The sequence below is a fragment of the Monodelphis domestica genome, chromosome 3 (assembly GCF_027887165.1).
Source record: "Monodelphis domestica isolate mMonDom1 chromosome 3, mMonDom1.pri, whole genome shotgun sequence".
Lineage (NCBI taxonomy): Eukaryota > Metazoa > Chordata > Mammalia > Didelphimorphia > Didelphidae > Monodelphis > Monodelphis domestica.
In genome coordinates, this window is record NC_077229.1 from 13,149,699 (window position 1) to 13,176,101 (window position 26,403).

The 26,403-nt window shown below is 37.0% G+C and overlaps 1 protein-coding gene across 1 annotated transcript; it reads left to right on the plus strand.

Annotated features, from left to right (window-relative positions):
- The first annotated feature begins 685 nt into the window (after nucleotides 1–685).
- On the plus strand, nucleotides 686–20,053 carry LOC130457955 (vomeronasal type-2 receptor 26-like). Its single transcript, XM_056820826.1, has 6 exons — nucleotides 686–879; nucleotides 3,763–4,054; nucleotides 6,809–7,612; nucleotides 9,751–9,978; nucleotides 13,145–13,268; nucleotides 19,158–20,053. Exons 1-6 carry the CDS (start codon nucleotides 686–688, stop codon nucleotides 20,051–20,053), a joined length of 2,538 nt encoding a protein of 845 aa, XP_056676804.1.
- Nucleotides 20,054–26,403: the final 6,350 nt, after the last annotated feature.

Consider the following 26,403-nt stretch of genomic DNA (forward strand, 5'->3'; position numbering starts at 1 on the left):
GAGTTGACATCAAGGCCATCAAAATTAGAAGTTATCAGGGAAATTGTCATCACTTAAGGTGTGTTTTTTAAGCTACTCACCTACCAGGGAATTTTTTAAAAGTTTATTCAACGGACTATTTTGTCTACCCAAAACACAGAAATTGCTTTCCTAGGAAGGCACTTCTGTATTGTAGCCTCCACTGAGAACAAGGGAAAGAAGAGTCCAAAACACTTTATATTTGTTTTTTCCCTTGGATGCAGAGACTCAGCTGGAGTGCCTCAGGCAGTTTTCTCCCCAGAGTTCTTCATGGATCATGACTTCCCTGTGGAGACTGAAGTGGGAGAGGTCCCTAACAGAATCTAACAACAAGGGTGCCAGGAGACAGAACAAAACCTAAAAGCTGAGGAAACTATAAAACATTCATTTTGCCTTGCACTATTGCCCTTGACTTAGTTATGGGCCTGACTAATGTCCCATTGTGTTTCCTCAGGAGTGGCAGACAGACCAGAGCATGATCACCTAATAAAAAAGGACAGGACAGTTCTGATGCTGGACAGTTCCTCACCAGTCCATGATTAAGGCAGTTAATTTTGCACTGGTCTGAGTGTGTTTTCTCAGCCTTGGAACTTGGCTAATCTTCAGGGAGATGTTGCTCCCTATTCAGAAAAGTATTTCTCAACTGCTTTCTTCTTTTCTCCTCTCTATGCTCCTGCACCTTCCAGGATCTGAGCACAGGATGGGAAACCTCCCCTGCTTCCACCAGATCAATCCCCTAGTTTCTCAAGATGGAGACCTGGTAATTGGGATCTTTTTATCACTATTCTCAGCTGAAGTGAACAGTATTACAGGAGCAGACCTGTTTGCAAGTCCTCCTAACAAAGCTTGTAAGCCTTATCAGTAAGTGTCTCGCTATCTCTATGATATTAATTTTGCTGTGGTGATTAGACAGAGAACTTTATAGATGAAGCAGAAGGCAGGCTCATATAGCATGATTCAATACAGGCTTCCCCTCTCTTCTTGTCTCTTAATTCTTTTACATCCTTCACAGTTTTCCTTATGTTTCATTGACCCTCAGAGTTAAACAGAAAAAAAAACTAATTTCTTCTATTTCCTCTTCTTCACTCTGCTGCAAATACCTATACCCAAAAAGGTCATTCCGAAGCAGGTTCAGTCTTTTATTGTATTCACTACCCATTCCTGACCTAATATTGATGCTTAAGAATGGAAGTGGACTCCAAGACTCCAGGAATTATATTAATACCCTGAAGTTTAGAGCACTCTGTCCCTTTTATATCCTTGGGCAGACTGAGTGGTACAGAGTGTACTAAAATTGGGCAAGGAGATCTGCCCCATCTGCAAGAATGAAAGCTCTCAAATTTCCTTTCTACATTACCCCATATGATAAACAGTGAAGTGGAAGTCTCCAGGTGTAACGATTTTTCATGCCACTGGACCCAGGCTTCCAATGCCGAGAGAGTGGGACTGTCTCTGTGCATCGACTTTTCCATTTAAATCTCCTTCACGCACAAGTCTTTGTGCACACTCATCTATCCTCCATAGATGAAAATGCACAAAGACAATCGTCATCCTCAGTTACCGAGAGACTACTACTAAACAGTGAACATAATATTTTACAGAGCCCTGGGAATTCCTACTTCAGTGAAGACATTATATTTGTCCCAGGTCTCCTACCATTGGAACATATACCATTAGATATTCTCCATCTTGGGAGTATGTGAATTTATCATTTTCCTTGATGTTTCTTAGAACTATGTATATGTTCTATATAGGCAGAGTAGACCAGGATAGGATATTGCAACACAGCTAATTTGAGCATCCTGAGACAGAGTCTAAAACTGAGGGATCAATAGATTTGGAATTATCGGGAAATCAGAGGAATATTCAGGATACCTGTGTAGTAAGTGTTCAGTGAGATTTAGAACTGTATTACTGGAATGCCCACTCTTTTCTCAGTGATGTCTGTAGTATTCTGATTTTCAGCAAGTCATATGTGAGGAATTCCTGTTTATCTAGTTCAACTTTTCTAAACTGTAGCATTCCAAAAGAAGTGGAGCTATATTTCCATTAGGAGACATAGCTGAGCTGTCCTGACATTTGTGCTGATGGCCAGACCTTAGTTTTGTGCTTCCTCCTGGATCAGTTCCCTTTGTAGATTGATATAGCAGGTCCTCTCTGTTAGTCAGCACTATGGAATTGGGATTGAGACTAAAATACACCACTTCCTGGACAATTTCCCCATGTGATAGCTGAGGGAAAGCAGGTTAGCAATTAACTCTGTCATACTTGTTAAGATTATGTAATACAATGGATGATCCTTTGGCAGATAAGCATCCTAACCTCTTCTTTTGTAACATCTTGCTGTCAAATGCTTCTATAGATCTATCTTACCTTCAGTCACTTTTTTAACTGCTCTGGATAACTTTGTTTCCTTTTTTGTCTGTCTTTCTACTCATTAATAAGAAAATATTCTAGATATTCTCGAGGATCTAGAAGGATTTTTTGTAGAAAAGGGGGGAAAGCATTAAATCATTTTCATCAATGGTTATTGATTTAATGCTTTAATATGATTGCTCTTATTCTCTTTTCTATCATTATTCTCCATCTAGGGAGAATTGTTGGTACAATTTAGAAGGAAAAGAAGGTTTTACCACGGTGAGAATTTAAACAAAAATCCTGTTCTATCAAATGCCATCTAAACTCTATTGGTTTTAAATTTTGTCATGAGAATAACATTACTTAGTGAAAGTTAATAGAAAGTGAACTAAGTAAAAAATGGACATAATTTCTTTAAATCTCAGAAAACTAGCAAATGGAAAGAACTTAAAATGAAGGAGATGCTAGCATGGGGAGTGTATTACCCACAAGTTGTGATGCTGTCATCCTCAGCTTCTATCCCCAATACAACAGTCTGAGATTGTCTGACAGGGTAGCTGCTGGAGAAATCTTACGACATTAGTTTAAAACATTGCCATGAATACCTGAGATGTCTCTTCTTTATGACTGGATTCTTGATTGAATAATGGTTACAAGATAACAATGTTTTCAATGAATTTGGTTTTCTATTCTAAAAGGGAAATAGTTAGAAAGTAGGGGACACTAAGCCTGAACCTCATCTTTCATCAGATAAATGAGAAAGGAGCAAATTAAGACACTGGAACCCCAAATGTGCAGTCCCTCCTATTCTCACACCTATGTGGACTGGTTTGTGTCATACATTTCCTTCCCTTGGAATGGCCCCTTCCCCAAAGACCCATATAGCAAAGTCATCCTCACATTTCATGGGCCATGAAGCCCTTCATAACGCCTTTGTTATTTCTTCATAGGAATGCGACCTAACCTCTACTCTGCTTTCTTTTATATCAATGTTATTTACCTGTACAACCTTATATTACTTTTATTGGTACATTTATATTGTTGTCCTTTATAAAATAGTTCTCCTAGGGTCAAGGAACATGCAGATGTTCTATAGGATCTAGGTGGATCTGGATGCTCTGTATCTATTGTTGGAATAAAGGAGTGACTCAAGCAAACAGAATCACATAAAAACTTAAGGCCAATAATCCTCACTCTCTCTGGAATCACAAGAAAGGAAGAGTATAGGAACAAGGCACATAGACAGGGCTTCTTTTAATATAAATTAAATGAACTGAATAACTGGTTAAGTGCTTAGTTTTGACTCTCCTGACTGAGGAATTCTTCCTTCTGAAAAGAGTTCTTTTTGTGGCATTTGTTAACATTCTGTGGCACTCACCCCTACAGGTGGCTCCACAAAAATTACCAGCAGGCTCTGGCTCTACTGTTTGCTGTAGAGGAGATTAACAGAGATTCCCATCTGTTGCCCAACATTTCCCTGGGATTCCACCTCTACAACACTTACCACAGTGATGAGAGAACCTTGGAGAGCTCCCTGAGGTGGCTGTCTGGCCAAGACCAGCCCATTCCCAACTACAGCTGCAGGAAGCAGGACAAGGCTGTGGCTGTTATTGGAGGAGTCACTTCAGCTCTCTCTGTCCAAATGGGGACAATACTCGACCTCTACAAGTTTCCACAGGTGAATGATAGGCAATCTGACTATGCCGTTCTCTATGCCTTTATCAACCAAAAAATACTATTATATTATTATTTGTAATAACATAACAGCAACAATAACTAGCATTTATGAAGTGCTTTAAAGTTTTTAATGTGCTTTATATAAGTACTGTTATTGTTCCTCACAGCCATCCCCTCAGGTGATATTATAAGCCTAATTTTACAGAGGAGGATACTGAGACTGAGAAAAATTAATTTACTTATCGAGAATCATGCAGTTAAGAAGTCCCCATGGCAGAATTTGATCTCTGGTCTTCTTGACACCATTGAAATCCCCTTGGCACTGCACCTTGAAGCTGCCTCAATCATCAGGGAAGGTAAACTTCTCCTGGAGCATCATCCAAAATTGTAGACCAAGAGGAGAATGGGAGCCATTTAGAATGCAGTTCATGAAAGTATCTGATAGGAAAACCTAGATTTACTTGCCCATCACACAGATGACGTCACTGAAAATTGGAAAGCTTAAAATATCTGCTCAGCATTACATAATTCATGTAATGTACGAGTAGAAATCAAAATTAAAATTTATATACCTGGACTTCCAGTTGAAAGACTGGTCAGTCTATCGTATCTCACTGTTGGTGTTTTATCTTTTGAAATCTTTTAGTTCAATAATGTTCAACCTTAATTCATTGCGAAGAGTGATATATACAAAAAAAAAGCCTGGAACATGAGCACATGGTAAGGCTATCTATAATGGTATATATATATATAATGGTATAATAATAGAGCCATAAGTATCTTTATGGAAAGGCAGGTACAGGAATAAATTCATGACATTGCTCACAAGTAGGTAACTAACTTAATTAATGAGTACAAAAGACATTGTTATACTGGTTGTATGAGGAAACTCTTTTCAGAAGGCAGTTCACCTGTTAAAGACCAGAAAAGGATCTTCTAGAACACTGGCCTTATAGATAGGCTAATATACTTTTCAGCCTGGCTGCATACTGAGTATTGTCATTGTTTGTCAAGCATATAACTGACTGCTTTTGTGGTCTGGAAACCAGAACAGAAATAGGGATTGCTTCATGGAACAAAAAAAAAAGGAAAATATGAGTCCTGCTATAAATGAATTGGAGACCAGTTTTTAGTATGGGGTTACTCCTATTAAAAGAGGAATGACTGAAAACCTCTATTTCTGTCTTCACTCCTATTTTAAAGCTTTCATATTTTCATTAAATATTATTTGTCTCTAATATTCTCTACACATACATTCAGGGTTTAGAGGCCTTGGATAATTAGCTCAGGGAATTTTGTGGTATAACTCACATTGAGATTTCAGAGTTCTGGTCATGTACTTGAAGACCAGCAAAAAAAAACAATAACTGAAAGCTGAAAGGGCACAGAGATCTTTATTGGAATTTGGAAACCAAAGTGAGATCCCTAAGTCAGGGGAACCATGTAAAGAATTCATCTTGCATCTTTGTTGGCTAAAAGGCACACGATTGCATAAGATTCTGTATAGGGAAGTGTCAGAATGGTGCATACATTGTAGGTTAGTTCTTCTTTCATCCTGACAGTAGAGGAGGAATGAATCTGCTTTCAGAAATTGCTAGGTTCAGAAGATTGGCTATTATGACAATAAAGGAAAATAATAAATGTTGGAAGGAATGGAGCAAAATTGGGACACTAATACACTGTTGGTGGAGTTGTGAATTGACCCAGCAATTCTGAAAGTCAATTTGGAATTATGTCCTAAGGGCTTTAAAAGAATACCTACTCTGTGACACAGCAATACCACTACTAGATTTGTAATCCAAAGAGATAATAATGAAAAATGTTGATACAAAATTATTTATAGCTGCGCTCTCTGTGATGCCAAAAAATTGGAAAATAAGATGGTGTCCCTTGCTTGATGAATGGTTGTGGTATATGATGGTGATATAATACTATTATGAAATAAGGAATAGTAAACTACTTGATTTCCATATGAGTTGGAAAGACCTCCATGACTGATGAAGAACAAAAAATGATAATATAGATAACATTTATGTCTTCTGAAAATTGCCTGTTCATATCCCTTGACCATTCATCAATTGAGCAGTGGTTCTTATTTTTGTAAATTTTATTCAGTTCTCTATATTTAAGAGAAAAAAGATCTTTACCTGAGAAATTTCCTGCAAACTTTTTCTAATTTAACTACCTTCCTTTATTAGTCCTGGTTTTTTATTACTCCTCTTCCTCTTATTCCATTACCCTCCTGTTTCCCTTTAAGAAACAAGTATTATTATACCCAATTATGTATATAACTACTTGCTTCCTTGATCCAAATAATATCAGTGAGGTACTGTTGCATTCCCTCAAAATGTTATGCTGAAATATAAAACACCTTCCATATGTAGTTCTTTTATGTGTAATAATTTATTCCGTTCTTTCTCTACCTTCTCCCTTTTCCTACTGAATTCATTTCTCTTATTCATTAATTTTTTCATCATTCAAACTTAATTAACACATTCCCACATCTTCCGTCTATAGAGAATCCTGCCACTGCACTATATCACTGTCCCTTTGAGGACTGAGAGGGATAAATAGAGAGATTTTCTGTATTTATAACTGTATTTGTTCTGTATTTCTATTCTGTATTTGTGAAATAGACTAAAATTCACATCATCTTTTCTGTCAACAAAAAAGGCCCATTTCCTAATTCACGTTTTGCTTCAGTTCTCTCAGTATCACCATGGAACAAGCTGATTCCTGTTTCTTTCTCTTCCAGATCAGCTATGGCCCATTTGATGCAATTCTTAGTGACAAGATCCAGTTTCCTTCCCTCTATCAGATGGCCCCCAAAGACACTTCTCTCCACCAAGGTGTTGTCCATTTAATGGTATATTTTGAATGGAACTGGATAGGACTGGTTGTCTCAGATGATATGAGAGGGGAAAAATTCCTCTGGGAAATAAGGGGGGAAATGGTAAAGAAAGGTGTTTGTGTGTCCTTTACAGAAAAAATCCCTGTCAGTGAAAGAACCCAAATGGAATCACATAAGACCTTCATGCCCAGGATCATGACATCATCAGGCAAAGTGATTGTCGTCCATGGTGACACGGATTCATTAATGATTTTGAGACATTCACAAGTTCCTATATTCCAAATAGAGAAGGTGTGGATTGCCACGTCTCACTGGGACATTACTATGAGGCCCCTCTATAGTCAAGGTTTTGCTTTCCATGGGGCTCTCACATTTTCATACTTGACAAGAGAAATTCCTGGATTCAAGACTTTTCTTAAGACAGTTACACCTACAAAATATCCACATGATGCTTTACTGAGGGGATTCTGGCTCTCTGCTTTTAGGTGCCCAAATCAACCAGAATACCTAGAACAAGAATTATGTTCACCCAATGCTTCCTTGGACACTTTACCATTGGGCTCTTTTGATATGACTATGTCAGGCTTTAGCTACACCATCTACAATACTGTCTATGCTGTGGCTTGGGCTCTCCATGAAATATCTAGAAGAAAATCAGAGAAAAGATCAATGGTAAATGAAGAATACTTAGTACCTTATTCATGGCAGGTAATATCAAATGGGTGGCCACTTCTTAGTTATGATGTATTGGCAATATATTTTGGTTATTAATTCTACACAATGGATAATGAACTCCCTCGCAAATCCCTAATTCTCTGATTACATTCTCCTCACAGATTGTATTGTTAATTCCCAGCACTTGTGAGTTGTCATTTGGAGAATTGCTGTTTATTTCATAGAGACTTGGAGCTGGAAATGACCTCTGGTTCCATCAAGTAGTCATTCATGTGACCTGGACTGGAACTGCTTTCACAACAATTTTGTCCATTGACATCTAGTCAGGGAATAATCTATCATCTCTCAATATACTTTATTCCATTTTGTGGCAGCTATAATTGTTGAAATAGTATTTCTCATTAGCTTGTGTGGTTTTGATTTGGATATAAAATGTCCTACAGTGGCTAACAACTAAATAATGGTCAGTTGTCCGGACGTCTCTTCCTGCTAGTGAATAATTTTCTCATTAATTCTCATTCGGAGCTCTAAAGCAATCGTGAGTAGGTTGGGATCCATACTTATAAACTTTTACTAATGCACATGTTCTCATGAATCAATCAATTAACTCTGCACCTCCATCTGAGTTTATATACGAACTTGAGATACTTATTTTCCTATAGGTTTTTAATCCTCTCTTTCATCACGTCCTGTGTTAGACAAACCTGGATCTTATTAACTATACATCAATACATTATATTAAGAGCATAATGAAAATTATGCAGAGAAATATTTTAATCACATATGTCTGATGAAAAAAAAGATTCAGGTTAAAATGTCCTCTAGCCATTAATGGAAGCTTTTGATTTTTTAACCACTTATGGAAACAAACATTCCCACCAGTCCCCTATGTCCAGATATCAGGCTCAAAAATTCTCCTTGGTATGTCTCTACACCAGAGGTAAATTTGGTTATCTCAAAATTCTCCTGAGATTTTTAATGAGAATTAATTGATCCAGTCTTTCAGGAAAGAAGTAGCATTGGTCCTTTCTGTGACTCTCACAGGTTGTTTTAGTTTAAATCTTTTTTCCTTATGTTAACTAAACTGATTCTATGATTTCATTCCCTTTTAAAATTCAGTAACAAATCCTTGGTCTCTGTGGGAGGGGCAATAGAGAAATAAAAATTTAAAAAAAACTGAATTCTGTTCTTATTATTCATTTCATACTTGAAACTCCCCCTCAATAAAACAAGGGGTGAGCATGTAATGATCACTCATAGGCTTGATCCCAATTCTGATCACCATGGAAGCTTGAACCAATTCCTTTTCTCTGACCTTGGCTACTTGCCATGAAACACCCTGGTGATCTTCTGCTGTCATAAATTCACCATTTTTTCACAGAATTAGCTCAGACCACCCAGTCACCTTTAAGAGTTCTGCAGATCAGAAGTCCTGGACTTAATGATCCACCACCCTCAGCCTTCCTAACAGCAGAAACTATAGGCATATGCCATGGTGCCCAGTAGTCGCTTCTCTTTCCCTTTTAGCCATTGCTGCTAGTTCAGTCTTCTGGACCAATTGGACATAAAAAAAATTATGGTTCCATATGACCTCCATTCAGCTCTAGAAAGACCAATGGTGGCTTTCCTAATACTTTCCTTTTCTAGGATAAACATCTCTTGTTCATAAAATTATCCATTAATTCGGCAGTTATTATGCACTTACACTGTGCTTACATCCTGTGGATATGAAAAGAGGCAAAAAAAAAAACAGTGTACAACCTAAAGAAGGTCACAATCTAATGGGAGAGACTAAAATAAAATAAATAATATAAAAATTAATTTTAAAACACAGGAAAGAATTAACAGACAGAGAGAACACTAGAATTAAGAGGGTTGAAAAGTTGCCTCTACAAGATGAGATTTTAGGCAAAACTTAAAGAAAGCCAAGGAATCTAGTCAAATTTCAAAGCAAATTTCAAAGATGTCACAAAAAGTGAGAAAAGGGGCAAAGAGATACGCAAGGCATCAAGGCTGAAAATTAAATTAGGCATCTTGGAGATGTAAGACTACAGAACTCCAAAAGGCCACAAAACAAACTCAGTATATCTCAAATAACTCATAGATTGTACTTCAATGGGAGCCCATTGCTGAGGTACTACCCAGTAATTGGGATTCCTCTTCCCTTTCAGCTTCACTCTTTCCTAAAGAAAACCCAATTTACCAACAATGCTGGTGACCAGGTGTTTGTGGATGAGAGGAGAAGATCTGAGGCTCAATATGCCATTATGAACTATGTGTTCTTTCCAAATGAAACTGACGCTCTGGTGAAAGTGGGGCAGTTTGTCCCCAAAGCTCAATTTGGTCAAGATTTCACAATCTGGGAAGATGCCATAGTGTGGGGCTGGTGGGGCTCAAAGGTCAGAAACATTTTAAATGTTAGATTGATACTTCTAATCACAAGAACATTTCTGGCACTATTTGATTGCTCCTTATTGCTTGTATTTACAAATAGTAGAAAACCAATGATTACATTAAAATTATAGACCAAGATAATGAAGCGATCTCAAAGACCATCTAAGTCTGTTGTCTTCCTCGTTGTACTTGAGGAAACTCATGCTCAGGAAAGGTAAGTATTTTTTTTCAAAATGATGCAGACAACAAGCACACTTGTTGGAGGAATATTTTCTTGTTGTTGTCATTAAGTCATGTCCAACTAAGAAAATGGAGTGGTTTGCTCTTTCTTCCTCCAGTGTGTCCCCATTTTATATACGAGAAACTGTGGGAAATTTTGGTTAAGTGACCTCCACAAGGTAACATAGCTAGTAAGTATCTGAAGCCCAATTTGAAAGCAGATATTCCTAACCCCAGGCCTATTTCTCTATCCATTGCATCCCCAATGTCTAACCCTTACTGCTCTTCTACCTTGGAAGCAATACAGAGTACTGATTCCAGGTCAAAAGATAAGGGTTTTGGGGGCAGCTGGGTGGCTCAGTGGATTGAGAGCCAGGCCTAGAGATGGGAGGTCCTAGGTTCAAATCTGGCCTCAGACACTTCCCAGCTGTGTGACCCTGGGCAAGTCCCTTGACCCCCATTGCCTAGCCCTTACCATTCTTCTGCCTTGGAGCCAATACACAGTATTGACTCCAAGACGGAAGGAAGGTAAGGGTTTAAAAAAAAAAAAAGATAAGGTTTTTTTTTTTCTTTTTAAGAATGCATGTTATTGACTGGTGTGAAAATGAGATTAATTCCACCCTACTTATTCTTTAGATTTTTAGTCACCAGGAATGTATACTCCCCCACTTAAGGATTAAGTGTGGAGGGGGGAAGGTCTATGACCCACATGTACTAGCAAGTGACAAATCAAAAACAACTGGATGATGCCTGGGCAGTTCAAAAGCCAAATTTAAGACACCATTGGTACATGTAAAGGTGGAAGGAAGGCACAGGAAGTGACACAAAGAACTGCTTTTAAATTTGTTGGTCACTTCCTGTGAGGGCATTTTCACCTTGGAACTTGGCATTGGAGGAGCTCAGGTTGAGATCTCAGACTGCTTCCCTTTGGATGGACATGTGGTGAGTGAAAAGGCTGACTCCCTTTCCTTGGATTTTCTGGAGGAACTAGCCTCTGGAGAAGCCCCTATCTTGGAGGAGGGTGGAGGCTTTGTTAAATTAATTCTGGGCTCCCCCTTCTGGGGCCTCTGAATTCCTGCCTGGTTCAGACCAGGCCAGAGCAGCTACCCCCCCCCCTCTCTTTCTCTCTCTCTCTCTCTCCCTTTCAATTCCTTACTTTCTTCACTCTACTTGTAAATAAACAACCATAAAAGCCATTCTGACAAGTAATTTATTGGAATTTAGTAATTAAATTCCTGGCAAGCAAACTCTCAAATATTCAGTCCAACCATAATTTTTACCTTTACCACTGGAAAATGAAAAGAAAAGGGAAAATATTTCAGGAATAATGATGCTTGGATTCTCTCTTTGATCATGGCATCTCAGTAGTCCAAACATTATTTTTATTACCTCAATATATTTTAGATGCCACTTATTTTTACAAAAGAAAATACTTTTTGTCTTATTTTATGTCTTTTGAATTTATTTTAATATTTCTTATTGTCTTTCAAAGTCAATAGCTTCTGTTTAGTCTAAGGTTATTTTCAGAATTTCTGTCATGGGCAAAATTATGTACCTCTTCTTCAATCTGTTTAATTGCTATGCAATTCACTCCTTAAAATCTGTCACTTCTTTTCCAGTTTTTCCTCTACAACATGAATTTCATTGAATAAAGCATTTTAGTTATTTAAAAAATTCTTGCTTCATTGCTTTCAAGAATTCTATTTGAGCTTACAGCAAATCTGTATTTTTCTTTGAGGTTTTTTGTGATATTTTATAGTTTTCTTCTGGGTTGTATCTTCAACATCCTCATTATTCTAATGACTTTTTATTTTGGTGTTCTTTTCTTTGTTTGATCATTCATTTGGTCCACTTATTAACTTCGGATTTTCCTCATATTCACATCAGCTCTAGACACTTCTGAAGGGAAGGTTTAGAATAGTCATCTTTCTTTTTCTGGGGAGTGTTGTTTTGGTGTTTTTCCAAGATGTCGGGATAATTTAGGTGAGGATATAAGATTTCAGTGTTTTCAAAATGGTCTGATTCTGGATAAAGGCAGTTTGCTTATACTCTCCCATCCTCCCAACATTGCTCTGAACTCTCCTACTTTTTGACCTGACTTTGGATTTAAGCAACAGTAGAATGATTCAGATGCTGTCAACCATTTGGGGAGCTTTGCTGATTCAAAATGACAGAATTGCAGCTTCTGTTGGGTAAAGGAATCCTGCCCTGCTTATTACTGGGTAGACCTCAGAATGGCATGGAAACAGGTGCTGAGCCCCTGCTCTGCACTCAAGATGTGAGCCACAGTGTTATCATTTTTCACCAAAAGTACTCCTTTCATAGACCAACATAGAGAGCCTAAAACCAATACTTATCTCATCAAGTCATCCATGTGTACACGTTCCCTTTTCTCCTTGCACCCTGGATCTGTGATTCAAAATATGTTAATGGTCTTGGTAGGGATATAGGACCTGCTCATTCCCTGCTGTATAGTCTCATATGGTATGACCTAAACCAGACATACCCCTTTCCTAGTTTCTATACTCCCTTCTGTCAATTACTTTTTTTCCTATAAGATATCTATCACACAAAATGTCTAATATAAAAAATATTTTGCATGAACAAAGATATATGAAAGGGAAATACAAGGGAAGAGGCATTTATCATGCACCTAATGTGTTCCAAGTGGTTTTATGAATATGATTTTATCCTTTCAACAATCCTTTGAGGTATTGTTATTAATCCCATTTGAACATTTAATAAACTATGAAAGACAAAGGTAAATTGATTTTTCCTGGGCCACACAGCAAGTATTTGTCAGATCTTCTTGACTCCAAGCTTAATAGTCTATCTATATGTTTATGGGGTGGCTGTCAAGTACAGTTATATAAATAAGATTCCTTTTTCTGCCGCACACATCAGCAGCTCTCAGTTAAAGATGCATATTTCACTCTCCTGTCATTCTCTTAGGTTCCCAGTGCTGTGTGTAGTGAAAGTTGTCTTCCTGGATTTAGGAAGAGTCCTTTGGAGGGGCAGCCTAACTGCTGCTTTGACTGCTCTCCATGCCCAGAAGGAGAAATTTCCAGTCAGAAGGGTAAGTTATAGAAAATAAGGAATGTTATTTTTGCAGTCACCTACAACCTCCAGGAACATCACTGTCAGAGGAGGAGAGCACATGAGGCCAAAGAAAAGCCAAGAAATATCCTGAAATAAGTAATCATAGACAAGGTTCTTTGACCTTATGACATGATGAGAAGTAGCTATGGGGATAACATCATTTAATGGCTTATTTCTTTGATGAACTAAAATTTACCCTTATTCTTGCACAGGATATACTGGTTAGTGACTAAAGCTTATGTACATATGTATGTTGAAATTTATGTCTGTGTATGTTTGTGTGTGTGTGTGTGTGTGTGTGTGTGTTCGATACTAAAGTGGAAGCCATGGAGAGGTCATACCAGAAAGCAGAGTTCAAGTCCAGCAGGAAATCAAAGGTGCTGATTGAAATGAAGCAGTCTCAGTGTCTCAAAATATACAGTGTTCTTTAGGTTGGGTTATTTAAGGTGAGATGTTTAGTCTAAGATCAATGGCAAAGGCAATTAAAAGAAGTTGATTTCATGTTCAAATCCAGAGGGGAATGGGATGTTCTCTTGATACTTTGCTGCTCTCCATCATTAGAACACCTGGGACTGTGGTATAGTCCAAGAGTGCCTGGAAGAGCAGATTTGTGCTGAAGAGATGACATTTTATGGGATTTGAATGTTAGAATAAGGAAGCTAATATCAGGCACCTGAAGCCTGATAGCTACAAAAATTAGGAAAGGGAAAGAAAACAATTAAGTCCACCCTGAAGTCTTTTTGACACTGAAATAAGGAACATAACCTGGAAGTTTTTCTTAATTACAGCTACACTGATCAAGGTGTTTTTTTATTCCCTCTCCCTTCTCCTTCTCTCTGTTTTTTCTCTCATTCTGTTTATGTCTCTAACATTTTATCCATCTCTGACTCTTTCCCTCTATCTCTCTGCCTCCATTGCTTTGCCCCTAGTTCTCTCCATCTCTGTCTTCATCTCTTACTCCTCTTCTTTGTCTCACTATGTCTCTCCCCCACTCTCAGTCTCTGCAATTGCCAGGAATGATCCACTTCCAAACTGAATTCTTCTGAACTTTGTATGTGGCTTTAACTGTGCTTCTTTAAAAACGGGTATGTCCATCCAAAAATGAAAATCTATGCCAGGACAAGGAAAAAACAACACTTTCTCTCTAGGACTACTATTCTAAGAATTCATCTAGTTAGATTTTAGAACTTCTCAACTTCTGCCCACAGAGGGAAAAGTCTAAATACTGATATATTTCTGGAGAAAGGGAGAATTTGGTAAGAGGTACTCAACAATGGAAACACATTGGTCCTGCCATTGAAGAAAAAGTATGTATTGTAATTCCACTCTACTGATTATTGAATAACTTCCCAAAGCAAGTCATTCATGCTCTCTAAAAATACTTATTGATTTCACTGGGAGAACTAGTGCCTCTGCTGAATTACAGAGGTATTCCCCTGAGTTAGTCAGATCCTTCAGGTAGAATTCTTGGTGGACCACGTTATACTGTTTGCATATTTCTCTTGGAGCTTTACGAATATTTCTATAATAAATCTATAGTCCATCAGAAGGTTTTGGCTTTGCGCTCTTTCCATTGCTCTAATTTGTGGATCTGGTTTCAGAGGATCATCTACACATGACTGAACCAGTGTTGAAACCAAGCAGGGTCTTCAGAGATCATCTTTTCAATACATTTTATGTCAAACATGAAATCCAGAGAATTAAATAATTCTGTGAGGTTACCATTGAGCCATCCAAAGACCCATTGCTCCTGACTAACAGTCCAATATTCAACTCATGTCTCACGTTTGATCCAGAGTGACGCAGAAAATTCAGACATGCTAGAGAATGCTAAAAGCAGCAGGCATTTAACTTTATGAATTATTTTAGACAATATAAAAAAGGTAATGATAAGGATAGAGGTTGAGATTAGAAGGACCTGTGACATCACTGCTAAAGGGAATTCTCCAATTAGGAACTGCTTCTTACTTTGCAGGTCAGCACTATAAAGGTTCGATTTAATGGTAGGGTGCAGTTTATTTACCAAAATAGAGGGGAAACAATAAAATAGAGAAATGTGAAAGAGGTTAGAGAAAATACCTATACTTGTACACAGCCAGGAGGGCTAGTAGTGAGTAATCATGTGGCCTCCTCCAAGATGGAAGCTGGTCTCTTAGGAAATTGGAAAGGGAGTCAGCCTTTTCACTCACCCAACCAAGTAGTGTACTAGTGAGGAATCAAAGGAACCAAAGTTTTGACAGGTACTTGAGAGAGAGGGAACAGATAAAGAGTAATACCAATTCTCCCTCCCCCCAGGCAGAGCTATTTGAACAATAGAGTCAGATCTGACTAGAGCTTTCAGTCTCTTTCTTCTTTAGTTGATGGTATTTGTAATCCCTTTCTAGTTCATTTAAGATGTCTGAGTCCTCAGTAAAATAAATTAGCTATTCGCTGGGTAAGGGGTTATGGTATGAATTAGGAAAGAGGAAACAGGGAGTCCCTGAGTTATCTCCCTCCTATAGATGTCTTCAGGGGTTTGAGGCACAAGTCTAGGGACTAAGTCCCAGACTATCTTAATGTCTTTATAGAGTCAAGATTATGGTATTTCTTGTCTCAAAGATATAGCTTGAATGAGTCTTCTTAAGAACAGACTATTTCCTTCACCAAAGGGAAAAAAGTCTCTATACCACTACTGTAACACAGATAAATGGTCTGGATCTTTTCCTGCTCATCAAGGGATTTTGTAAATTGGTAGCTAAGTAGTCTCAATGAAGATTTTGCTTCTTTCCTCTTCAAGTCAAAGAGGAAAGACCAGCAGCCCCCAACTGCTCTTTCCTTTTCTTAACTGGAATGTTCCATTCCAATCCCCCCAATTGGCAATCAGTGTTTCATCTCATTTCTTCATGAGATAACCTTGCAAAATACAGTTATTGCATTCATTTTAGCATTCACCTCTTCCACAGTAGCCCAGCAGTCAGAGTCTAAGTTGAAGTCAGGATCCACTCTGCAGTCTCCAATGAGGTTCCTTGATGACTATCTCCAGGAGACACTCTCCACAAGATTCAACTTCACCAGACTGCCAGCCCAAAGATTTTTGTGGCTTTTGTGGTGGTTTCTATTCCCACCCCTCTTCACAGGGACCAATCAAAGTGTCCAAAATTGTTAAACCTATTGTCCTCTGAAGGTAGCAACTCTCCTAGGATTCACACCTTTGGAACCATACCTTTCTGAATGTGTGAACGCTTAAAAGAATTCACAAGTTTCTGGATATTTGAGTTAGAAAAAAGGGTGGAGCTCTCCCAATATCTTGCTGGCTTCTCACCTAGCACTAGGCAGGGTGTGAATTCACTAAGTGGTTTTTGAGCTCCTCCACCTAGTTTAAGCTTGTGTTGATTCAATCAAAAGGAAGACAAAAGAGAATTAATCCTGTCTTCAAAATCTAGTGAGGTACTTAAGTTGGTGTTAACCAAAGCTTAAACTCCAACTAAGAAAAAGAACAAAGGATTCCCTTTTCATGAGTGCAAACTCAGAATAGAAAAGAGAACCAAGAATTTCCTTTCACAGCACCTAAAGTAAACCTTATTGTCTTATACTATTCTAGAACATTGAGGAGTTGGTTGACTACTATAGAATTACAAGAATGTATGTTTCAGAGAGAGGAATGGAAGACAGGTCTTTTTTTGCCAACCATCAACTACATCACATTGAATATGGAGTGACATCAGAAAATGAATAAACTCAGGAATCAAAGAATGGGACAAAATTAGGATGAGTAAATATACACTTGGATGACAATACCTAGGGAGTCAATATATCATGGCATCTGGGAAAAGACTAGATATTATGACTCACCCATTGGTATTACATTTGAGTCTTGCTTTAGACTCTTTTCAAGGCAAGATAGAATGGAAAAGAGGAAAGTAGAGGAAAGATTGGTTCTATGACTAGTTCCTAGAATGTAGACAAATTCTAGGTCCTACCATTATCTGTTCTCCTCCTTTGCTATGAGAACACATGTTTCTCCTCCCTGGAATCAGAGATATTTACTAATTTAGTGATGATGATAATGATGATGATTATTGTTATTATTGGATTTAGCATTTATATAGTGTGCTTTTATTTTGTGCTTTATCTACACTATTTTACTTAAACCTCACCACAATGACATGAGGTATTATTATCCCTATTTCACTGGTATGAAAACTAAGACAAAGATGTGACTTGCCCATAGTCACATAACTAGTACATGTCTAAAGCAGTGTTTGAACTTAGGCATTCCTGACTCCAAGTCCTATAGTTTATTCCTGTTGCAATTTATGTGTACTTATACTTTATAGTAAAATGACAGCTTCTGTAGGGATTTCTGACATCACCAGTAGGCAGATTATTGGAATTTTCAACTCTAATGACATGGAGACAATTCAGTTTAGAATCTGGGGCCTCTTTGGGGCCTGAAAGATTCATGTTATAGAAAACCATAAAAAAGAGAGGGAGAGGCCAAGAGAAATAAAGGGGGTATTTTGGAGAAGAGATTACCTGCTGAAAACAAGATAGCTCTAGAGGGCCAGGGAAGGTTATAGGAATACCATTTGTGGGGTAAATCTCAAACAATTTCATAGATATAAATGAGAGATTTAAAATAGGGTCAACTCGCTATTCCAAAAACAAGTGAAAAAGAATCCAATCTGTGACCCAATGAGAATTTAGGTTGAAGCTATTTGATTAGCCATGCTATTAGTATATTTTGGAATTGAATATATCATGGAAAGGCATCAATTTCCTGAGCATTAACAGGATGACCATTTACAAAACAAAAGAGGATTTGTCTATAAGAAATAAATCATCAATCAGTCACTCCATAGTGACATGTGACAGACTGGTGATCAATGGTGGGGACACAAAGTCAAAATGGAAATAATTCCTGATTTCAGAGAGCTTCAATTCTCGTGGAGGAGACAACATGTATAAACATCTGCAAAATATATATAAAACTCATACAAATTCATTATGGAAGGGGGTGAATCAGGAGCTGGAATAAATGAAAGATTAATGCAGCAACCTATTCCTAGAGTTGCTGATGCACAATATAACAAAACCACAACAAACTGATCTTCACATTTGCTACTAGCAGCTTCCAGTTTCCAAGTTTATTGGACTAAGAGAATGAATTAAAAATAGCAAATGGGAGAAAGAACTGTAGGAGTAGAGACAGAAGAAAAACAACTGGAGGCAGCTAGGTGGCTCAATGAATTGAGAGCCAGGCCTAGAGATGGGAGGTCCTAGGTTCAAATATGGCCTTAGACACTTCCCAGCTGTGTGACCCTGGGCAAGTCACTTGACCCCCATTGCCTAGCCCTTACCACTCTTCTGCCTTGGAGACAGTATTGACTGCAAGATGGAAGGTGAGGGTTTTAATTTAAAAAGAAGAAGAAAAACAACTGCTTGATCACATGGGTCGGTGGGGATATGATTGGGGATGTAGACTCTAAAGATCACCCTAGTGCAAATATCAATAATATGGAAATAGGTCTTGATCAATGACACATGTGAAAACAAAGTGGAATTCTGTATTGGCTATGGGAAGTGGGTGGAAGAGGGGAGGGAAAGAACATAAAATATGAAACCATGGGGAAATTCTTTTAATTAATCAATTAAATATAATTAAATGATTTAAGATCAGCTAGTGATAATGAACATGAAGGGATTGGGTCTAGCCTTAGGTGTCATGTTATTTATGGAAGACAGTGAATCTCAGCCAAGCAAGATGGGAATCCTCTGACCTCTGGACTCAGAAGAAGGTGTCACAACTAGCATGACTATTTCCTATATCTGGATATAGGAATAATTCTTTGAATCTAAACTTTGAATCCTTCTTTGTCTCTTGCAGATGTAGAACATTGTACAAAGTGTCCAGAGGATGAATATCCAAATAAGCAGAGAGAACACTGCCTCCCCAAGGTTGTCACCTTCCTAAATGTGAAAGAATCTTTGGGGATGACTCTGGCCTTCATGGCTGTCTTCTTCTCTTTACTGACAGCTCTGGTTCTGGGGGTCTTTGTGAAGTTCCAAGACACTCCCATAGTCAAAGCCAATAACAGGACTCTCAGCTATACTCTCCTCATCTCCCTCATCTTCTGTTTCCTCTGCTCCCTGCTCTTCATAGGCCATCCTACCACTACCACATGTCTCCTACAACAAACAGTATTTGCAGTTGTCTTCACGATGGCTGTTTCCTCTGTTTTGGCCAAAACCATCATAGTGGTTCTGGCTTTCAAGGGTATCAGGCCAGGGAGCAGGATCCGCATGTTCATGGATCCTAGAATGTCTGTCTATGTTGTCCTCATCTGCTCAGGGTTGCAAGTGATTTTCTGTGGCATTTGGTTGGGAACTTATCCCCCCTTTCCAGAGGTGGACACACACTCTCAATATGGCCACATCATCCTTAAATGTAACGAGGGCTCTGCCTTTGCCTTTTACTGTGTCTTGGGCTACATAGCCCTTCTGGCTCTGGGGAGCTTTAGTGTAGCTTTTCTGGCCAGAAACCTGCCTGACACCTTCAATGAAGCCAAGTTCATCACTTTCAGCATGCTGGTGTTTTGCAGTGTCTGGATCACTTTTCTGCCCACATATCAGAGCACAAAAGGGAAGGCCATGGTGGCTGTGGAGATCTTCTCCATCTTGGCCTCCAGTGCTGGGCTACTGGGCTGCATCTTTATTCCCAAATGTTATATCATCCTCCTGAAGCCAGACAGAAATACTCAGGGTCAGATCAGGAATAAATGAGATTCCAGAAGCAAGATATTTTCTGGAGCACAACCTTGTCCTTTCTGTTCCTGGAATGATACACTTGAAGAATAATCCACATTAATCTAGTATAGTCATATTTATATTTTTGGGTGATGTTTGAACCCTAATTAGAATATTGTGACATTCACTCTGGATACTTTCCAAGTTCCACTCTCATACACGGACTATATCCTCCAATTTTGATGACTACTGATGTGCTGACCATGTCAAAGGCATCAGAATGATTCCAAGCCATTCCATGATTTTCTAAGGCACACATCCCTGACTCTTTCTTGTGTTTTTTTTTTAGCTTCTACAATGACTTTTAGCATGATGTAATGCAAAGGACTTAAGGTTGAAGGGGATCTTTGGAAATTTCTGTACATTTCTGAAAGGAACATAGAAGTTGAGACCTTTCCAAAAGGGTCAAATTTCTTTATTGTCAAAAATGCAAAATAATTTGGATTTGGGTAAAATTTTGTGGTACCCACTTTTGTACCTAATTTTTAAAAATAGTTGCCATTACTTTCGAGAATATACACTAAATCATCAATAATCATTTGATCTCTTTTCCACATATATCCAAAGCAGAAGTAGATTAACATGATGAGTCCCCACAGTTCCTGGGATGGGGATAAGCGATATCTGCAGGAGCTCATCAATATTTTTCTTTTTATTCTGATCTTTTTAGATTATTTCTTGACCTATGTTAGGGGAAGGGGAGGATCACTGTTCCTTCCATTGTTTCTTAGCTTTGCTGCTCCAGAATTCATTTTGTGGCACTTTTTATACTTTTTGGAGACAAATTTGAGTGAATTCAAAGGGGTCTCTCCTTTTATGCCATTTTGGATTTCTTATTATCACTGTTATTTAAAGTCTGAATCTATAGTACATTTTTTCATTCTTTAGGTACCTTAAATTTCAATCCCTCTGTGTTTTCCCAATGGTGTCATCTTCAGGACAAGGCTCCTTCATATTCACTTTGTCCAATTCAGCAGCTTTTCCTATCTTTCTTTTACTTAATACAATTTTGACTTCCCTAGAAGTGTAGCTTGGACTGTGACATGATTTGAGTGTGATGGGTCCAAGATCATGAAAATTGTTAGAATAATTTTACATATCTTTATCCATTTTCTTCTATTTCTTTTCCTCCATTTTAATCTATATATCATCATGGGGTGACTTTATTTATTTGGATCTCTTTCCAAGCTCTCTTTTAACTTATTTATCTCCAATGCTTCTGCTTTATGAGATACTGCTCATGACCACCCTTAATCATTGTCCATCAGTTGGTGAATGGCTAAACAAATTGTAGTATATGATTTTTATAATTAAAATTAATCTTGGAAACATATTAGATTTATAAGTAAAAAGAGAGGAAGGAAGGAAGGAAGGAAGGAAGGAAGGAAGGAAGGAAGGAAGGAAGGAAGGAAGGAAGGAAGGAAGGAAGGAAGGAAGGAAGGAAGGAAGGAAGGAAGGAAGGAAGGAAGAAAGAAAGGAAGAAAGAAAGAAAGAAAGAAAGAAAGAAAGAAAGAAAGAAAGAAAGAAAGAAAGAAAGAAAGAAAGAAAGAAAGAAAGAAAGAAAGAAAGAAAGAAAGAAAGAAAGAAAGAAAGAAAGAAAGAAAGAAAGAAAGAAAGAAAGAAAGAAAGAAAGAAAGAAAGAAAGAAAGAAAGAAAGAAAGAAAGAAAGAAAGAAAGAAAGAAAGAAAGAAAGAAAGAAAGAAAGGAAGGAAGGAAGGAAGGAAGGAAGGAAGGAAGGAAGGAAGGAAGGAAGGAAGGAAGAAGAAAGAAAGAAAGAAAGAAAGAAAGAAAGAAAGAAAGAAAGAAAGAAAGAAAGAAAGAAAGAAAGAAAGAAAGAAAGAAAGAAAGAAAGAAAGAAAGAAAGAAAGAAAGAAAGAAAGAAAGAAAGAAAGAAAGAAAGAAAGAAAGAAAGAAAGAAAGAAAGAAAGAAAGAAAGAAAGAAAGAAAGAAAGAAAGAAAGAAAGAAAGAAAGAAAGGAAGGAAGGAAGGAAGGAAGGAAGGAAGGAAGGAAGGAAGGAAGGAAGGAAGGAAGGAAGGAAGGAAGGAAGGAAGGAAGGAAGGAAGGAAGGAAGGAAGGAAGGAAGGAAGGAAGGAAGGAAGGAAGGAAGGAAGGAAGGAAGGAAGGTTACCAAATTGTCTTTACCCAAAGTCTCCAGTCCCATTGCAAGTCTTTAGTTCCAGCAATTTCAGCCCTTGTGATCCCAGAGAAATTGGGAAAGAGAAGAGAGTCCAAGAACCTTATACCCAGGTTCACCACCAGCCCCTGCTCCCATCATCCCCACTCCCACCTACCCATACCAAGGGAAGCATCCTTCTCTTTGGGAATGAAGGATTAACCCAAAGACCAGAGTGATTCTTCCTTCCCAGGCATCCTTCTTGGGGGTGGGAATCGGGAACCAGAGTGACTCCAACTGAGGGCTCAGATTTTCAGGTGAAGCCATGGAACTTTTCCCAAATAAGTCATAGGTCACTGTCTCTGGTGTGGGGGGAGGTATGGGAGTCATACAACTAAATAAACTAGGGGGAAAATATCTAAAACCCACAATTAAATACCAAATTAGAAAGTCTGATAAAGCAAAGCAAAGATTAAGAAAAATTTGAATAAGAAAACCATTGAATCAATTTTTTAAAAGACAAGTAGTTAGTTGATATTATGAAAACACTAAAAAAAATAAACTATTGAATAATTTGACCCAAAAAAGAAAGAAAATCAAATTACCAGTATTAAAAGTAAAAAGGACAAAATTACAGCCTATTAAGAGGAAATTAAGCAATTATTAGGAGTTAATTATGCTTAATTTTATTCCAATAAATCTGATAACTGAATTAAAATAAATGAATATTTAAAGAAATATAAATTGCCCAGATTAACAGAAGAAGAAATTGAATACATAAAAATTTCCACCTTAGAAAAAGAACTTGAACAAATCATCCAATGAATTTCCTAAGAAAAAGTCTCAGGGCCAGATGGATGCTGCAGTAAATTCTACCAAACCTTTAAAGAACAGTTTATTTCAATGCCATCTGAACTATTTGGAGAACTATCTGAAGAAGGATCTCTACCAAATTCCTTTTATAACACAGATATGGTGTTGTTAATAAACCAGGAAGAACAGGAAAAAGAAATAAAAATAAGGATCAATATTTCTAATGAATATAAATGCAAAAATCTTTTTAAATTTTTATTTCATTTTTTCCCAATCACATGTAAAACCTTTTTAACATTTAAAAAAAGAATTTTAAGATTCTCAAATTCATTCTCTTTCTGTTCCACATGGTAAACAGTTTAGATTTAGATTTTACAATTTATTATTATTATTATTATATATAATATATTAATATTATTATTATTATATATTATTATAATAATATTATTAATATTATTAATATTACAATTACATTTAGATTTTACAATTGCAATCATACAAAATGCTTTTCAATATTAATTCTTTTATGTAAGAAAAGCCAAACAAAAAGAATTAAGAAATAAAACAATATTTTTCCTATCATCTGGATTCAGATTCCATCAGAACTTCCTCTAGAAGAAGATGATTATTTTATCATGGGTTCTTTAGGATTATTTTGGATCATTGTATTATTGAGAATAGCTAAATTATTCACAGTGGTTCATTGTACACTATTCCTATCACTGTTTACAATATTTTCCTAATTCTGATTATTTCACTTTGCTTCAGACTATGTAAGTCTTTGCAGGTTTTTCTAACCTCTTCATGGTCATTATTTATTATAGAACAATACATATTACAATTACCATTACAATCATATATTATAACTGAGTCATTCCCCAAATGATGGGTATCCCCACACTTTCCAATTATGGGATCCCACAAAAAGAGCTGCCTTAAAATTTCTCTCTATATAAGTCCTTCCCCTTTTTTATTTTTATCTCTTTGGGATACAAGTCTAGAAACAGAGTCATCAGACTTCTGCTTTACTAACCTTTTTGAGTGGCAAAACCCACATCTTTCAGTATGAGAACTGCCTGCTAATAGCTTTTAACTATTTTTCAGTGGGGAATGGCATTCTTATACTTTTGTGTCATTTCTCCTATGACTCTGAGAAATGAGGCCTTTATTAGAGAAGCTTGTTGTTAAAAAAAGATTTGGCACCATTATAATTTCTGTGTATTACTCTTCACCCTATTTGCCCCTGTTTAGTTTCTGACCTCCACTTCCCCCAATTTGCCCTTTATTCGATCAGCCTCACACCTTTCTCTTATCCTCTTACCACTCCCATTACATTTCTGTAAAGTAAGATGGATTTGTATGCCCATTTGATTGTATCTGTTCTTCCCTCATTGAATCAATTCTGATGAGAGTAGGGTTCACATACTTCCTTCCTCATCTCCCACATCTTCCCCTCCATTGTAAAAGCTCTTTTATGTGCATAATTTACCCCATTCTATTTTTCCCATTGTATTGATTTAGAATCTTGAACCCTCGAGACTACATTTCCCACAATCCCCTTTTCCTTTTCCTGTTTGTGCATCTCCTTACCTGGAGGGAGTTTTGAGTTTCCCTCTTCCACCCACACAGTCTCTTGGGCTGGTACCAGCTTGAAGGAGGTAGTGGCTTTTTGGCTTTTCTGTTTTCGTTTTTTTTTTTATTTATTTGATTGTTTTTTTATTTCTCTCTGCTCTAAGTGGATTTTAATAAGTAATATTAAAATAATACTTGGAGTATTGAATATTAATTTTAATCTTTACACCATCCCCCTTCTCCCAATTCTTCTCTCTCTTCTTCTCACTCTTCTCTTCTTCTCACTCTTCTCTTCTCTCTTTCTTATGGCTTAATATTTTTAGGTATCCCATCATATTTACCTCATACCCCTGCCCTCTGTCTATATTATATACATATATTACTTCTAACCCTAACCCTAAATTCTTGTTCACCCCTCCATCTTCCACTAGAAAAGTTCTTTCTTGCCCCTTTTATGTGCAATGATTTACCCCATTCTATTTTTCCCATCCTCCTTCTCCCAATTCATTTCTCTTTCTTATGGCTTAATTTTTGTTCTAGATATCCAATCATATTAACCTCATAACCTTGCCCTCTGTTTATGCATACTCCTTCTAACTGCTCTAATAAAGTTAAAGTTCTTAGGAGTTATAAGAAGAATCTTCCCATGTAGATATATAAATAGTTTAAATTTAATGAATGTCTTTTGATTTATATTTCCAGTTTACCTTTTTATGCTTCACTTGTCATATGTTTGAGACTCAAATTTTCCACTGTGCTCTGGCCTTTTCTTCAGGAATGTTTGAAAGTCCTCTATTTCATTAAATACACATTTTTCCCCATAAGGATTATGTTCAATTTTACTGAGGAAGTGATTCTTGGTTGTATTCCTAGTCCCTTTCTTCTATGAAATATCATATTCCAGGACCTCTCATTCTTTAATATAAAAAACAATAAATCTTGTGTTATCCTGATTATTACTCCACGATGTCAGAATTGTGTTTTGTTTTTTGTTTTTTTTGTTTTTTTGGCTACTAGCAATATTTTCCCTGACCTGAGAATTCTGAAATCAAGCTATAATAAGAATGGGAGTTATCTTTTTATGATCTTTTTCAGAAGGTGATTGGTGGATTTTTGTAAATCTATTTTACCCTCTGCTTCTAAAATATCAAAGTAGCTTTCCTAATTCATTTCCTGAAAAATGATGTCTATGCTCTTTTTTGGATCTGACTTTCAGGTAGTTCTATAATTCTTAGTTTATCTTTTCTGGATTCATTTCCCAAGACAGTTAGCTTTGAAATGAGACATTTCACAATTTCTTCTAATTTTTTTCATTTTTTTTACTCTGATTATTCCTTGATGTCTCATGGAGTAATTAGCGTCCCCTTGCCCAATTCTAATTTTTAAGATATGATTTTCTTGAGTGAGCTTTTTTAACTTCTTTTCTATTTGGCTAATTCAACTTTGTATAGAATTATTTTGCTCAGTAAATCTTCATTCCTTTTTCACATATATCCAATTCTGCTTTTTGAGAAATTCTTCTCTTTACTGCATTTTTTATATCTTTTTCTATTTTGCCAATTCTGTTTTTTTATGGAGTTTCTCTCTTCTTTAGATTTGTACGCCTCTTACCAATTGACCTATTCTGTTGTTTAAGACATTAATTTCTTCAGTATTTTGAGCCTACTTTATCAGGCAATTGACTTTTTCATGATTTTCCTTTTTCACTCTCATTCCTTTTCCCAAGTTTTCTTCTGCCTTTCTTATTTGATTTTAAAAATACTTTTTGAATTCCTCCATTAATTGTTTTGGGACTTGAGTGGAATTCATATTTTTCTTCACATGCTA